This window comes from Mercenaria mercenaria, chromosome 8 (assembly GCF_021730395.1).
Source record: "Mercenaria mercenaria strain notata chromosome 8, MADL_Memer_1, whole genome shotgun sequence".
Classification (NCBI taxonomy): domain Eukaryota; kingdom Metazoa; phylum Mollusca; class Bivalvia; order Venerida; family Veneridae; genus Mercenaria; species Mercenaria mercenaria.
In genome coordinates this window covers 68,325,340-68,339,938 of record NC_069368.1, presented here as the reverse complement: position 1 = coordinate 68,339,938, position 14,599 = coordinate 68,325,340, and the positions used below count along the sequence as shown (strand labels likewise).

General features: G+C 32.7%; 2 protein-coding genes across 2 annotated transcripts in view; both read right to left on the bottom strand.

The window, feature by feature from the left end:
• Positions 1-13,553, bottom strand: part of LOC123566160 (coatomer subunit epsilon-like) — a 52,286-nt gene extending 38,733 nt beyond the window's left edge. Inside the window, exon 1 of the mRNA XM_053550129.1 lies at positions 13,369-13,553. Within this exon, the coding sequence (XP_053406104.1) occupies positions 13,369-13,467 (99 nt within the window). The 5' untranslated portion in view covers positions 13,468-13,553. The remainder of the gene's footprint in view (positions 1-13,368) is intronic.
• LOC123566159 (uncharacterized) lies at positions 1,178-13,353 on the bottom strand. The gene is made up of 2 exons (XM_045360044.2): positions 11,017-13,353; positions 1,178-4,708 (listed from the first exon to the last, which is right to left on the bottom strand). The coding sequence occupies exons 1-2, from the start codon at positions 11,199-11,201 to the stop codon at positions 3,733-3,735; spliced, it is 1,161 nt and encodes a 386-aa protein (XP_045215979.2). The 5' UTR covers positions 11,202-13,353; the 3' UTR covers positions 1,178-3,732.
• Positions 13,554-14,599: the final 1,046 nt, after the last annotated feature.

The window sequence follows — 14,599 nt, the reverse complement described above, 5'->3', positions numbered from 1 at the left end:
CCCATACGTGAGATCCGCTAGGATACAAGTTCACATTATAAATTATTATATAGTAGAGAGAATTAATTAATACGAACTAAATCACCACCACAATATACCAGACCAATTACGGCAAAGCGCCTAGCAGTACAAACGAACATGCACATGCCACAGCAAGTCCACTAACCCAATAAGATTAGTTTCGATACTGCTTTATATACGAGCCCGAATTGTACTACACATTCGTACTGGTTCAACATTTGCATATATATACTCAAATCTCTGTTTTCATGTCTCACAAATCAGTATTGACATTTTAGTCTTTATAACTGATTGGGACCAGAGAAGCTATATTTTCTCTCTCTGAAAGTTAACTGGATCTCGAGGATACATTGAATATATATAGATAATTTAAGTTAAGGGATATAATTATATTCAGAACAGTTGACTTTCCCATACGTGAGATCCGCTAGGATACAAGTTCGCATTATAAATTATTATATAGTAGAGAGAATTAATTAATACGAACTAAATCACCACCACAATATACCAGACCAACGTGACGTTACTATGGTAATGACACGACGTCAATATAAAGGGAGTAATTCTGATGCTACTCATGTAATGTTGTTTATATATATATATAGGTGGCTCTGCGGTCGGAAAACAGGTTTCAGGAGATCGGTGTTCTTGTGGTTAAGGCGTCGGCCGCTCAATCCAGGGGTCGTGGTTTCGAGCCCCATGGGGGTCACGACCATGACTTCTCACATGACACCAGTACTGTTTTTTTTCAGGACGCCGACTCGAGAGTGGTTACAATAAGCTGAAAGCTTTCATCACAATCGAGCTAAAAAATTAGTATAAACTAAACAGGTTTCCTCAGGTTGTCAATATGCCAGTAGAAAAAAGTTAGAAATTGTTTGACTGGAATTCCATGCTATGGCCATATGTGCTTAATTGAATGGTGTTTTACATTATGTAACTTGACCATGGTGTGAGGTCATCTCAGTCAGGGTGCCGGATATGTATGTGAAGTTTGAAAACATTTGGCAGAGTAGTTTTTAGAGAAACCTTACTCGCAAAAATTGTTGATTTGGATAGGGCTTCTGCTGAATGATGGGGTGAAAAAAGCTTATACTAGTAAATCCTCTGTAAATATCCAACAAAACAGACCACATTAATAAACTAACACACCAAAAACATTAGCAAATATTTTATTTCATGCTCTAATTGAAACAATTTACATAATAATATATATTTGTGCATGCTCATATTTTAAAAATGAAAATAATGCTACTTTACATATAAACAGATATTAGATATTCTCTTCAATACCTTATAAAAATTATGGATAAATTTACCACTTCAATACATTTAGAAGTAATGCAGGTGTAACTTCTTTCTAGATCAAAATAGAATATTAATCACACAGTTTAAAAAAGAAATAAATTTAAAATATTTTCTTCTTGTATTAATTTTGTAAGAAACAAATCAGACAAACCATAACTGTTAAGATTAAACAATCACTGATAGCTATTGGGCAGATAAATGCTTCCTGAATTCTAATTTGACATGCCACCATAAAGGACATAGATGTTTTCTGTTAGTTATAAATGCCATGACATAATACTCTTTTATCTTGAAAATGTAAATTGCAATATATTTTCTCAGAAGGGAAAAGCACCTTTCTGCCACCTTTTTTAGATTTTCTGTTATTTACTCACTTTGATGTGTGTAAAGACTTACAAAGCATGAATCATAAGATAATATGCACATGAAGTAATATATATTGAATGGAAATAAATCAATGTTAACTGTTTGTATTAATCACCTACTCATTCATCTATGATTGTATTATACATATTTGGAAAATAAATATTGTTTAAACCAACTGTTTGTTTTTAAATAAAGATTGCTGTTAACCGAATATGCTAAAACTTTTAAACATCAAGTGAATGGCAATGGAAATGCTTATAGAATACTTTACATGTGCATGTAACAGTATGCATGTAGTATGATATAACCATATATCATATATTTATGAATAAACAGTTACTTCTGCACAAGCGCATCACCGGATGGAAGTTACTGTGATAAAAAACCAGCAGTGTCGAGCACATCTCTGTGTTCGCCGGATAGTCCTATCTGTACCGGAGCAGGAATAGTCAACATAGATGATTCAAAATCGCTGTGAATTCTTCTCACGCATTCAATGTTTAAATGGTAATATGCATTTGATTTTAATTTTGATGCATAGCAAGTTTTGTTCTCTTTGTCATAACGTGGCGGAATTTCTAGATGTTTAATAATTAAGTCATATGGTAATTGCCGTTGTGCTTGGGTAAACTGTTTGTCGCAACCGTAACACTTTTTAATCACTCCATGAATGAATGTCAATTCATATGCATCATTTATAGTTGCACTACAAGAAGCTTTTTTCAGAGCACTGTAGGAGCCCGGGCTATGCGTGTTTAAAGTTTCTGTTGTAAATTCTAGAAGTTCGGGACAACGTTTATTCGGGTCTCCTCCTTTTCGCTTTTGTGTGGCTTTGGTCGCCTTCTTACCTCTATTAGATGGTAGGTTAGAATTTGCCAATGCACTAATATTTGGCACAAACTGTTTTCAATTAAACCAGTCCAGAAATGTTTGTAGTTTGTTTAATTTATCTGCAACTGCTAGTGTGTGTGAACATATTTTGAAAGTTGAAAACCGCATACAGTTATGGTCACATTCAATTTGACCTGAACCTTTAATATTGACAGCATGAGGACACTGAGAGTTTGATACACTTGATACATAATATATTGTCGAATTTGGGATTGGAGTTTTCACTATTTCGTTCACATTCTGTTTTAAATTTGCTGCCTTGTGAAACATCTCCTTCACAATTTGAGAAGGTACAGTAACAATTTTACTTTTTTCCGGTGATATGGAGAGACTAATTGAATTTTTGTCATTTACATCCAGAATTACACTTTCTTTTACATCCTTGACCTTGGCAGAAAAAAAACGCTTTTCTATATTTTCCTTTTGTGACTTAGTCATTTGATAATACCCGACTTCGTTTACATGATGTTCGGTATATTTATCCAAAATTCTGTATTCTCCTCTGCCCAAAATTGACAGTTTCACTTCTTCATATTGTCTTTTCACTATATGCTCCAAATGTTGAACAACTTCCATTGGGTTTAATCTTCTCCATTTCAACCCTCTTTTTATAACACTATTAATGCATTCATTAGCATTTTGGTTGTACATTTTGGGTGGAAAACCTAATCCTGCCATTGATCTTATCTCGGCTGTCATTGAAGTTTTTATAATTTCGCTTTTGTAGGTTAAAAAGTAGGTAAAAACTCATCACCATTTGGATCTCTATCTATCCAGCTGTCTTTTAATTCCTTTAGTTTTTTGTCAAACAATTCAGAGCTTAGGGAATCAACCAGTCCAGGATGTTTAATATTGCCAATTTGCTTACCAAATATATCTTCCAAGTACTGTTTTGAAATATCTGAATTGATATCAAGATTCTGTAATTTACTTTTTATGTTGTCTTTCAAGTGGATATCACACAGCAGGTGCTTAATACGAACAAAACATGTGTCAAAAGAGTCAGTTATATTTTTCTCACCATCACTACCATACACAAGTAGATTTTTTAATTCTGGGCAGTACTTAAGCATGCAAGATGGCAGATGAAAGTAACTGTCAAATAATCTCCGCTGGTGAATAAGAGCTGGACCTAAGAAAACAGGATTACACCCTTAAGGCTTTATTATTGGATAACATCAAGTTTCTGTAAGTTGTAAGGGTCAAGTAGTACTCGCCAACATTAAATGTTGCATCAACCCCTAACACCGAAAATTCTTTAGGATTTGTGCAAAACAATTTTATATCACGTAATTGCTGATCGCTCGCAAGGAAAACTGAAAGTTCTGGTAATGTTGTTACTTCACGAACAAAAACCGAAGTAGGTGTAAATGACTGCATTTTGCAATGTTCCATAAGTTCTAAAACTGGATTAGAAGATTTGTCTGAATAGCTAAAATTTGAGATTTGTTTTCTATTTCTAGGCCCTGGTGATTGCAAATTTTCCATACCACCTTTTCTGTTTAAAATATCATGAACTGTGTTCTTGGGAGAAACATATCTTTCTTTTTTGATCTTATTTTTTATTGCCTGTTTAGTTGACTCTGATGTTCTGTGAAATGGTTGTCCTTTCTTTGAATTGCCATGCGGAGGAACGGTAACTGGATGAATGCAACCTTCAAAGAAATATTGCACAAGAGCGATGTTATGTACGGCGTCATTAACACCATTATGTACCCAAATGTATAAAACAATTCTATGGAAGTCAGGAGATGATGAGTGTCTAAATGACATCCTTCTTGTCTTAATAAAGCATGCTTTTCCATAAGACGATTCAGTTGAACCTTCATATTTGGAACCTGTCCTTTTGAAGAACTTTATTTTAGTTGAGGTTTGTGTCCATGTACCATGGCCATCGCACAAAATATCTCTTTCATGACCAAATTGTTGTGAGTCACGTTCCGATGACAGGACTGTATTGATGACCGATCTTGTTTCTAAGCCTTTATTGAACCCATTCTTGAATATTGGCAGACTTGAATCACCCATATGATGTTCAATGTTATCAATTTGCTCTCCTTTTACAGGACTTTGCTGGATAGTAACAATGTCGTCAGTTGTTTCACTCTGTGAACTTCTCATCCTGAAAACAAGCAAAATGGTATTTTTATCATGTGCTACTTAAATTAAATTTCAACCAAAAAAAAATTAAGGTCCATTAATACAATGTAATAACCTAAATCCCTACAGACAGGACACTGTTCTCGGTCTTACATTATTTCTTGTTCAGACACAGCAGAAGCACTAACATGTGCACACTAGACATACAATATTGTGGGAATTTTTTTTCAGCTATAGTAACTGACTGGTATCTACACATGGTCATTGAATTCTTATGTAAATAAGAACTTACATGAATAAGAAAATAAAAAAAAGGATTTTCAAAATTATCAAGTTTCCATTTGTTGAATATAAATGCAGGTTGAGTTTATGTTTAAGCTGTTACCATCTATTTTTTTCTCTCAATATTTTGAGAATTAAGTACCGGTAATAGTATTAATTTTTGTTAACATTCTTAGAAGTGAAGACACTCTCTTTGGGAGTTGAGAATGTGCTGGTATCCTTACCTGACCCTAACTACTATAATAGCCCCTACTATCCTTATTTGACCTCTGAACTACTCAGATGAACTGTTAACTCATGTTTATTACTGTAATAATGTCCATTAGCAATAAACAGTAAAGGGGCACTGGGTCAGTGAATAACCAACTGCCTATTGGGATCGTAAACAGTGTGCAGACTTCACACCGCCAAACATCTGTGGTTAAACTACCTAAGTTCATTTCAGGACAGGTTCAAGGGCATGAGATAATTGAAAATTTTCAGTTAAAAGTACTTCTACGGTTCTAATGAATGAAATGAAAATTTTATGGGCTGTTTTCTTTTATCATATGTAAACTAAAAAAAGCTATTATTTGGAAAAGATATTAGTCATTTATTGTCCGAATGGTGTTACTTTAAACAACAAATTTTACATAATATTCTATCTATATTCAATGAAATGAAACTTTACATAATTATCTTGTTTGAGAATCCTCTTTTTGTAATGTTAAAGTATGTTTAATATACATTGTATCTAAATCAATTCCTATAATCTTTCCATATTTCTTTTAATTTTCAGTTACACATTTTTAAAATTGAGTTACTTCCATTTCATAATTTCGCACTATTTTCTTTTTATTTCCTATCACATTAAATGTTATGGTGTACGTTCATTCTCTGACCTGGATTAGAAGTCAGCTACCGAAGTCGTCATTTTTCTCCCTGCGAAATATATCTTCATAATTCTCCATTATACCGAATTGTTTATTATGCTGATTTTCAAATATATATTTTTTCACTATATAAGTCTACTGTTAATTGATAAATGTATCATTTACAATTACATATTCAAAAATGATATTCTACGTGTTTGTATTTTCTATAATCTTTACTTAAAATTTATTACTGTTTTGAAAAGTGTACAACTGACTTGAACAAGTAAATTTACCATACTAAATTACTAATGACAACAATTATAAAAAAAACACAAAAAAAACCCCATATAATTTTCATTGTAAGTACTGTTATCTGCCTCTTGAAGAAGACATTAACCTATTGTTACTCTTGACAAGGTCTAATTGGCAGCACCATCACATGAATTCCCAGGAGTATCATTTGTGAATTTATCATTAAATAAAATATGGGCAGTGGTTTGGATGCAAATAATTAAATAACTCTTGCTAAGCACTCGTGATTTAATTAATACACATCCTAACTCTTGCCTATATTTTATCAACTGAAAAATATAGGAACAAATTTATTATTCCTTAATTAAAGAAAAAGCAAATAGTATTAGTTAAACTGAATGATACCATTTCTGATGAAAAACAGTTTTCCTGAAATATACTAGGCAGTTTGTTATTAGCACGCGAAATTTTAACTGGCTCTGTAAAATGTTTCGAAGGTTCATCTAAATATTTAAATTGTAAGATAATGAAGAGACAGGACATCGTTGAACCCGCTGTCTTATGGGCAGCTCTTATTATACTGTAATATCTATATACTGTAATTGGGATCTGGTTATCTATGCCTTAATACAGTATGTTAGAATATTTGAATTAAAATTAGAAGTGAACCATCTCTTATAACTCAAATTTATGAGTGGCAACACATTTATTTTATATATGTTTTATGTACGACCTATTTGTATTTTGTTGATGAGATGTAAATAAACTTAATAAACTTGTTTTTTTTTAAATTTTAAATTGAATGATTTTAATGTCTTATGCTTAAAGGTGGATTATCAGATTTTGGCTAAGTAACGGATTTGTTTTAAACTTTAACATCTGATCATTTACACTCATTTATGTTCAGTTAGCGCTTAATACAAGTTAGGTTTTCACTGGAGATATTTTTAATAACTGGTTTTTCTATTGCAGTTGCCCAACCAAGATCGAGTTATTTTATCATAAGTATAAATGTGATAAACATACTTTACCTAAGAAAATGTATAACTAACCGATATATTGTATTATATTGTATTATATTCGTAAAATAATTGCATTAACAATTACATATATAGACTAAATTCATTAGAAATGCAAGTTTGAAAAATTATTATTACCTCCCTTTGCCTATCAAGATAGAATGGAAAAAAATGAAATTCAGAAGCTACAGGCATTTTAAAACCCACCTTTTGATTCAGATTGTTAAATATTTGGTATATCTATCCAATGCGCATGTAAAACTCAGAATTATATGGAAATAAAAAGAAATACCAGGCATTTTAAATATTTTCATATTAAAGGGGAGTAATTACAAATTTTTATGAAAATCAATAAAGTATACATTTCTAACAGGGATTTAACTCTAAGTAATGGGTATTTTTGTTTTTATCTCTAACAGAATATACAAAAAGTAAAAAATGTCACTAAATTTTGCTTAAATGTGATTGAGCACCTTTAAAACAAAAGATTTTCTTCAACATGTTTTGCAATTATACCGTGTTCACACTAGCAGATCGGTTTTATCAAGCGCTAATTGGCTATAATTGGTATTTGACATTTAAAAACCCATCAAAATATTATCTAGTTTGCTTCCACACTAGGCAAAGAAATGTGGTTCAAATATATACCTGCAATGTTACAAGTAAACAAATATTTTGCAATAAGCAAAAAAATGTTACAAAGAAGGAGGCTGACAGAAACAAGAAGGAGTCATCAATGTTTAAACTTTTGTGTTCATTTAAGAATTTCTGTCCATCCATCTATAGTCCATTTTGAGCATCAGCATGACTCCATATCGCAATTTAATGTTTTTGTTTCATCAACACTCCAATTACTTTTGCCAGCCATAGCATCAATTGTTTGATACAAAAGAGAAAAACATGGTATTCTTCCGCCAAAAGGTAAAATTTGGGAATTTAGGATTGTAAAACAAGTTATAACTCACATTTGCGTTCACACTTGTAAAATAATGTAGTATTACTTTTTAATATAGTATTAAAACCACCTTATGAGATAGTTTTAATGCTACATAATACAAAAATCACTTGAGCTTTACATAATTCACGTTTTACACTACATATAGTGTGGACGCAAACAAGTTTAAAAAATAAACCCAAGTTAATATAGGATTAACAAGAGCTGTCTCCGTAGGATGACACATGCCCCTGATGGCACTTTGAATGAATAGTTATGGCCGATGTTAGAGTTTAGGACCTTTGACCTACGGAGCTGGGTCTTGCACGCGACACATCATCTTACTGTGTCACACATTCATGCATAGTTATTTTAAAATCCATGCATGAATGACAAAGATATGGACCGGACATGCCCATCAATGTACTATCATGAAAAATGATCTTTAACGTCTAAGTGCGACCTTGACCTTTGAGCTACGGACCTGGGTCTTGCATGTGACATGTCGTCTTACTGTGGTTCACATTCATGCCAAGTTATTTGAAAATCCATCCATCGATGACAAAGATATGGACCGGACACGCCCATCAACGACTATCCTTTAACGTCTAAGTGTGACCTTGACCTTTGAGCTACGGACCTGGGTCTTGCGCACTGCACGTCGTCTTACTGTGGTACACATTCATGCCAAGTTATTTGAAAATCCATCCATCGATGACAAAGATATGGACCGGACACGAAAATTGCGGACAGACCAACAGACTGACAGGCTGACAGACGGTTCAAAAACTATATGCCTCCCTTCGGGGGCATAAAAACGTAGTCTGAACACGGTATTAGTGCCTGATAAAAATAAAACAGATCTGCTAGTGTGAACACGGTATTAATCATGTAACAATGTTTTTCTTTTTCACATTCTTTCTTATCATTCACACATTGTCAAGTGTAATTATCAGAGCTGATTACTGATTACTGCTGTAATTTATAGCCCTGCCGTTGAGCATTATGTCCATGTTATTAACCTGGGAATTAATATCAATTACATGCATGATCCTGGCAATCTTTGAGCTGATACCGCTGTGATTATATAATCAAATATCCTCTTTTTGTAATATAATAAGGACTTTATATACAGCAGTAAGAACTTCTTATGATAGTATAAGTACTTTTTTATAAAAAAGTATCCACTACATGTAAAGCAGAAATGAAGTGTGCACTTTATACAGTAACATAACCACTAATATATACATGATACAGAGGATATTTGTTTGTTTTTCGTTAATATGGAATATATCTCGCAGAGAAGTGAGAAAATTTCAAATATTTTCAGGGGCGCGTAGTGCGAGTGAAAATGTGAAAATTTCCTCACTTCGAGGTATGATATATTCCATATTCACAAAAACAATTTTATTTCTTTTATGCTTAATTACGCTGTGCATTTGCAACAATTTTTAATCTAGGCACGGGAAACAGACGCGCATAAATGAACATGACATGAGATGTGTTGTGAGGTTAGAAAGATGCACAGAACATACAGTTCCGTTTTACTTTATTTCTTGCTGCATAACGTTATGAAATTCTCATAAAGTAAAATAATTGGAATCGAGAAATGTACTATAAAAAACAAAGTGCGACTAAAATTTTCATCCTGTTTTAACAAATAATTTAAAATTCATACACAAGTAGACCGGCAAAACAGTGAAAGATATGGATTTTATCTCACTGACAGAATCCAGTATTTCATCAGTTAGCATGAAACAAATAGAATTATCACGTTTGACGTGGTGGGAGTGTAATAAAGCCATTAAATGAAAATGATAATACACTACTATGATAAAGCTTTGACATTGACGTCATTTATAGTAATGGAGACGTTGGTTAAATCAACTGGTTTATAAAGTAAAAAAAAGTAGAATTTTTGATGTTTCGACAGGGAAAGCTAACATGTGATAATAAGAATATTACATTTGTGACTTTCCTCATTGAATCTATTAAACTCCTTGAATAAAATTGATAAAATGCTCGGCAGAGTCTCGCATTTTATTCTTTCATTCCACCCATTTAATAAATTCAATATGAAAAGACACTTATGTAATACCATCTATGTATTCACTTAAAATAATAACGTAACTACATGATATAAAGGCATTTCTACTTAAAATAAGGATATTTTCACACTATGTAAAGAACAGTCAACTTTATGTATAGATAAAGTAACAACCACTCGATATAAAGATGTATCCACTAAATATATAAGTACCAACATAATTTAATGACATTTCAGCCATCTGTGGCTTTTCATACGTTAACATGAGCAAGTCCATCTTCTAGCAACAGGAAATTGACAAAAACAATCATCATGATATAAATTATGACTTTGAATGAGACAGCATCAAAAATAAAAAAAAACTTTGCTTTCGTTAAAATTTTATCCTATTTTAGTACACGTACTAGTTTACCTTCTCGTTTATATACATAATTATGACAATTTTATCACGCATTATTGAAACAAAATTGAAGGAAAAAATATAGGTGATATAAATGAAAGTGCAGAAAATCTAAATATGCAAATAGGTCGAATGATTAATGAAATATTGGTGTCAGAGTTGTGTACCTTATGATGAAGTTATCAGAAGTGATACAGATGATAAGTAAGAAGTTGTTTAAAAAGATAGGTTTCATAATTTCAAAAATTATATGATAAGTTTAGATAATTTATAGATATTTTATGTATTATATAAAAACTGTGTTTATCTTGTGGGAAAAAACTTATTAAAGTGAATAGATCACTTTATTATATGAGTGGTTACAAAATGAAAAAAAACTACATTAAATCTAAAAGATATTTTAAGATGGGGACATTATACCATTTCGTTTCCGGTACTTTTTATTCTGACAAATTATACTATAAAAAGGAACATATTAAAATGATTCCATAATTTTACATACATTCATATTATCAAACTAAGACAATTTATTAGTCATATACCTGCTGCTCTTCGGAGTAATGTTTGGTAACTCCAATTCCTCTTCGCTACCACTGCTGATGACAATCACCTTCCTTGTGGGTTCTTTTTCAACCTTACGTGGCTTTGGTCTCTTCCTACTTTGTCTGTTGGCTAGATTACACTCGCGGCCTTTTTTGTTCAGGTCAGTGTATGGAAAGCATCTCATTTTAGGAGTTATCAAGCTAATTCCTGGTTCACCTTCTAAACTTAAATCATCCGAATCATCAATGCTCAAATCGACCCCATCACAAATAGACTCAAACTCGTCACAAACGGACGCGTACAGTGCTTTAGGGTATAGCGGATTTTAGGGTATAGGGGATAGGTTGATAAATTTTGCATTTAGACTTGAATTATTGTATAAATTTTCATATCATTCTTATACTGGCATGCAGACAGACATTCTGACATACATTTTAAATGTTTGCTTCTTGTATTATTTTTCATATGTGATGAAATAAAAATCAAGGCTATCCTTTACTGACTAAATGAGTGTGTATGTAAAAAACATCAATTAATGAAAAGTATTTCATAGAAATTTAAAAAGCTGAATGTTTTTGAAAAGAGAATACATTATTATTCTGATTTATAGTAAAAAAATCTTGGGAAGTTTGTTTAGATGTGGATTTTAAACTAATAATGGAAAAAATGACCAAAGCTATCCTGTACACCCTAAACCAGCACGTATGTAAACAATAGCATGGAGGGGAAAATCACACGTATTTATTTTAAATGCTGAATGTTTTGAAAAGAATAGTTGTTTTCTGTCTGATATACAGAAAAATAACTACTAAATTCTGTTTCTTTGAATTAGAATGCAGGAAAAATTAGTTAGCTATCCTCTATACCCTAAAGCACTACTCTTCATATACAGAGTCAAACTCTTGTTCACGGTAATCCTTTTTAACAATGTCAGCGTAAGTGCGCTGCAGAAACAATTTCTTTGACATGTTTTCAGATCAAAAGTTGACACTAGAATGAGACCGGGTTCAATCCTTGATAAAACTGACCATCTCAGAACCGCCTCAGCGGCGGCCTCTCAGAACAGAAGGGTGTCCCATTTACTTACTGACATCTTGTGTTGAAAATATATATAACAATAGAAGTATTAAGTGATCTGTTGTTTTAAACTAAAGAACTGTTAAACTGACAGTTCAGACACCCCATTAAAGCTGAATGATGGGGTGGTGACTAAAATATTTCAAACAAGGTGAATCCTCTAAAGGATTCGCAGGCAGTATAGTGGTCAAACAATTGCCATTTATCTGTAGAATGGACAGGTGCCATCTTATTCTATCACCACGTTCATGCTTTACTCACAGTGTCTCAACTGATTTATATAGTTACAGATCATCACTAACAGATATTCTATTTACTACAAAACAGTCTAGTAAGTTTTAAAACCAAATTGAACATTCTTGATATTTTTTTACAACAAAAAATGGTTAAAACTTTTTTTCAGGGGAAACCACAGTTGAGTCAGGAATTAGATGATTGGCAATTAGTTAATGATTCTCCTGAGACTTGGTATCTCATTCAGTTTGACCTGCAGCCATTAACAAATTATGCAAACAAAACAGCTACAGGCGGATGAATGCTGCTGTGAGAAATCATATGCTTAGATTTCTGTATAGACAAATTAAATTTAGTTTATCAATTTTCTAGAGATTGATAAAATCTGGCCTGGCCTGGGCTGGCCCGGCTTGGTGAGATCGAAAATTGGGCTCATGAGGCCAGGCCAGAGATTAGAACATGCCGTTTTTCTTACATTTACAAATTTTCAGGAGTAAAATTACTCCTAGTAAATTTCAGATTTTACCATTTTACTCATTCATCAAAATTAAAATGAGTAAATACTCATAGGCCAAAAAACTTATCTGCAGCCCTGGCATTGCATAAGTAAAAGTCCAATAAATCATAAATTGTCCATAACATGATGCGAATATCCACAAAATGATTGTTAGTCTTCTTCTTAAACCAGAAAAACGTGCATAACATGATTTATGGTTCATTAGGCCTTTGTACACATGTCTAATATGGGTCAATTGAACTAGCCTGGTTCAAAAAGGCCATCTCTCTGACCTGCACTGTCAAGTCAATATTTATTTATTGTCGGTAGATAAAATAACATTATAAACATGAGCTATGTAAGTGGTATTCTTTCAGAATAACTGGGGTGGTAGACAGTACACTCAATATTGACATACAATCACAGAAGGATAACCATAACACCCTTTACAACTGACAGGTCTGGTTGAAAGCTTTACACAAATAAAATATTTTGTCCGAAATTTTTTAACCGAATATACCAATAAACACGACTCGTACGATACCTTAATTCTCTGTGCTTCATTGATACATTGTTGGTAATTTCCGATATAGAAATTTGTCCTTATTTCAAACAATTGGTCAACAGCTTCTTTTTCAGCCATAGCTTCTAGAATTTAGCAAATTTGGAAGAGTTGGATATGTAAAATTTGTTTGCGTGTACAAATCGTCTAAACGCTTGTTATCATACATTTTTATTGGCGTCTATTGATTTGGATTTTAGGTTACAAGCTACAATTTGATAACATTTAAAGGCTGAAGACCACTATATTTTGCTGTTCTTTATTTCATATAAAATCCACTTACTTGATTATGATAACTCTGCCATTTTTTTCTAGTGTGCGATAAGAGAATGCTACACGTGTCAGAGTAAAAGAAAACACGTTGCTAGTGAGAAGGAAGATATATTAGGATTACTTGTGAAAACAAAATGTGGGTAGTTTCCATTTTAGCGGTCCCCACTGACTTTAACTACTAGTATTTATTTTAAGATGGTCGCGTTTAAATTCATGTTAAAGTAACATAGCGTTGGTATGGGACCAGTAACACTATTGAAAAAAGCAGGGGTGTGGGGGCAGCAGCCCCCAAATTAACGTGACGTCACAACGTATTTCCGACCGGGGACCGCTAAACTGGAAGTGTCCCCAAAATGTTGCAAGAAATAGCAACCATTCTCAAGACACAGCGCTTTTCACAATTAATAATTAATAAACTGCCGCAGAAACGCTTCAAAACATTGTTGCCTTAAAATGACGTCACTGACGTCATGACTTTACGTGTCAGTTGCCGCGCAAAAATTAATAGCTTTTATTTTGAAAGGACGTATTTTTGTGCATTTTTTCGATTTGAACTATTTTCAAACTGCCATTATTTGCTGAAATATTTTTATGAGTCTTTCGCTCTAAAAATGATCAACATTTTGCTTCTTTTATGTAGTTATATTGAAGTGTTATGCGGAATGTAAGAAAATGGATGATGGTAACTGATGTTATTGGGAATATAGGTAGGTGAAAGGTTACCTATTACGGCCATTTTCAAATAAAAGTTGGGCAGTTTGATTTGTAATACATATTTTTCAGTTTCCGTTGATAATTTGTTACTCGTATACTAAATCTAAGCTCTAAAATTGCTGAAATTTCAGTAGAAAATTGTAGTTTCTTAAATTAAATTGATGTTACCATGGAAACGAATCCCGTGACCTATATATCTAAATGTAAAATTCAAAAACGTTGACAC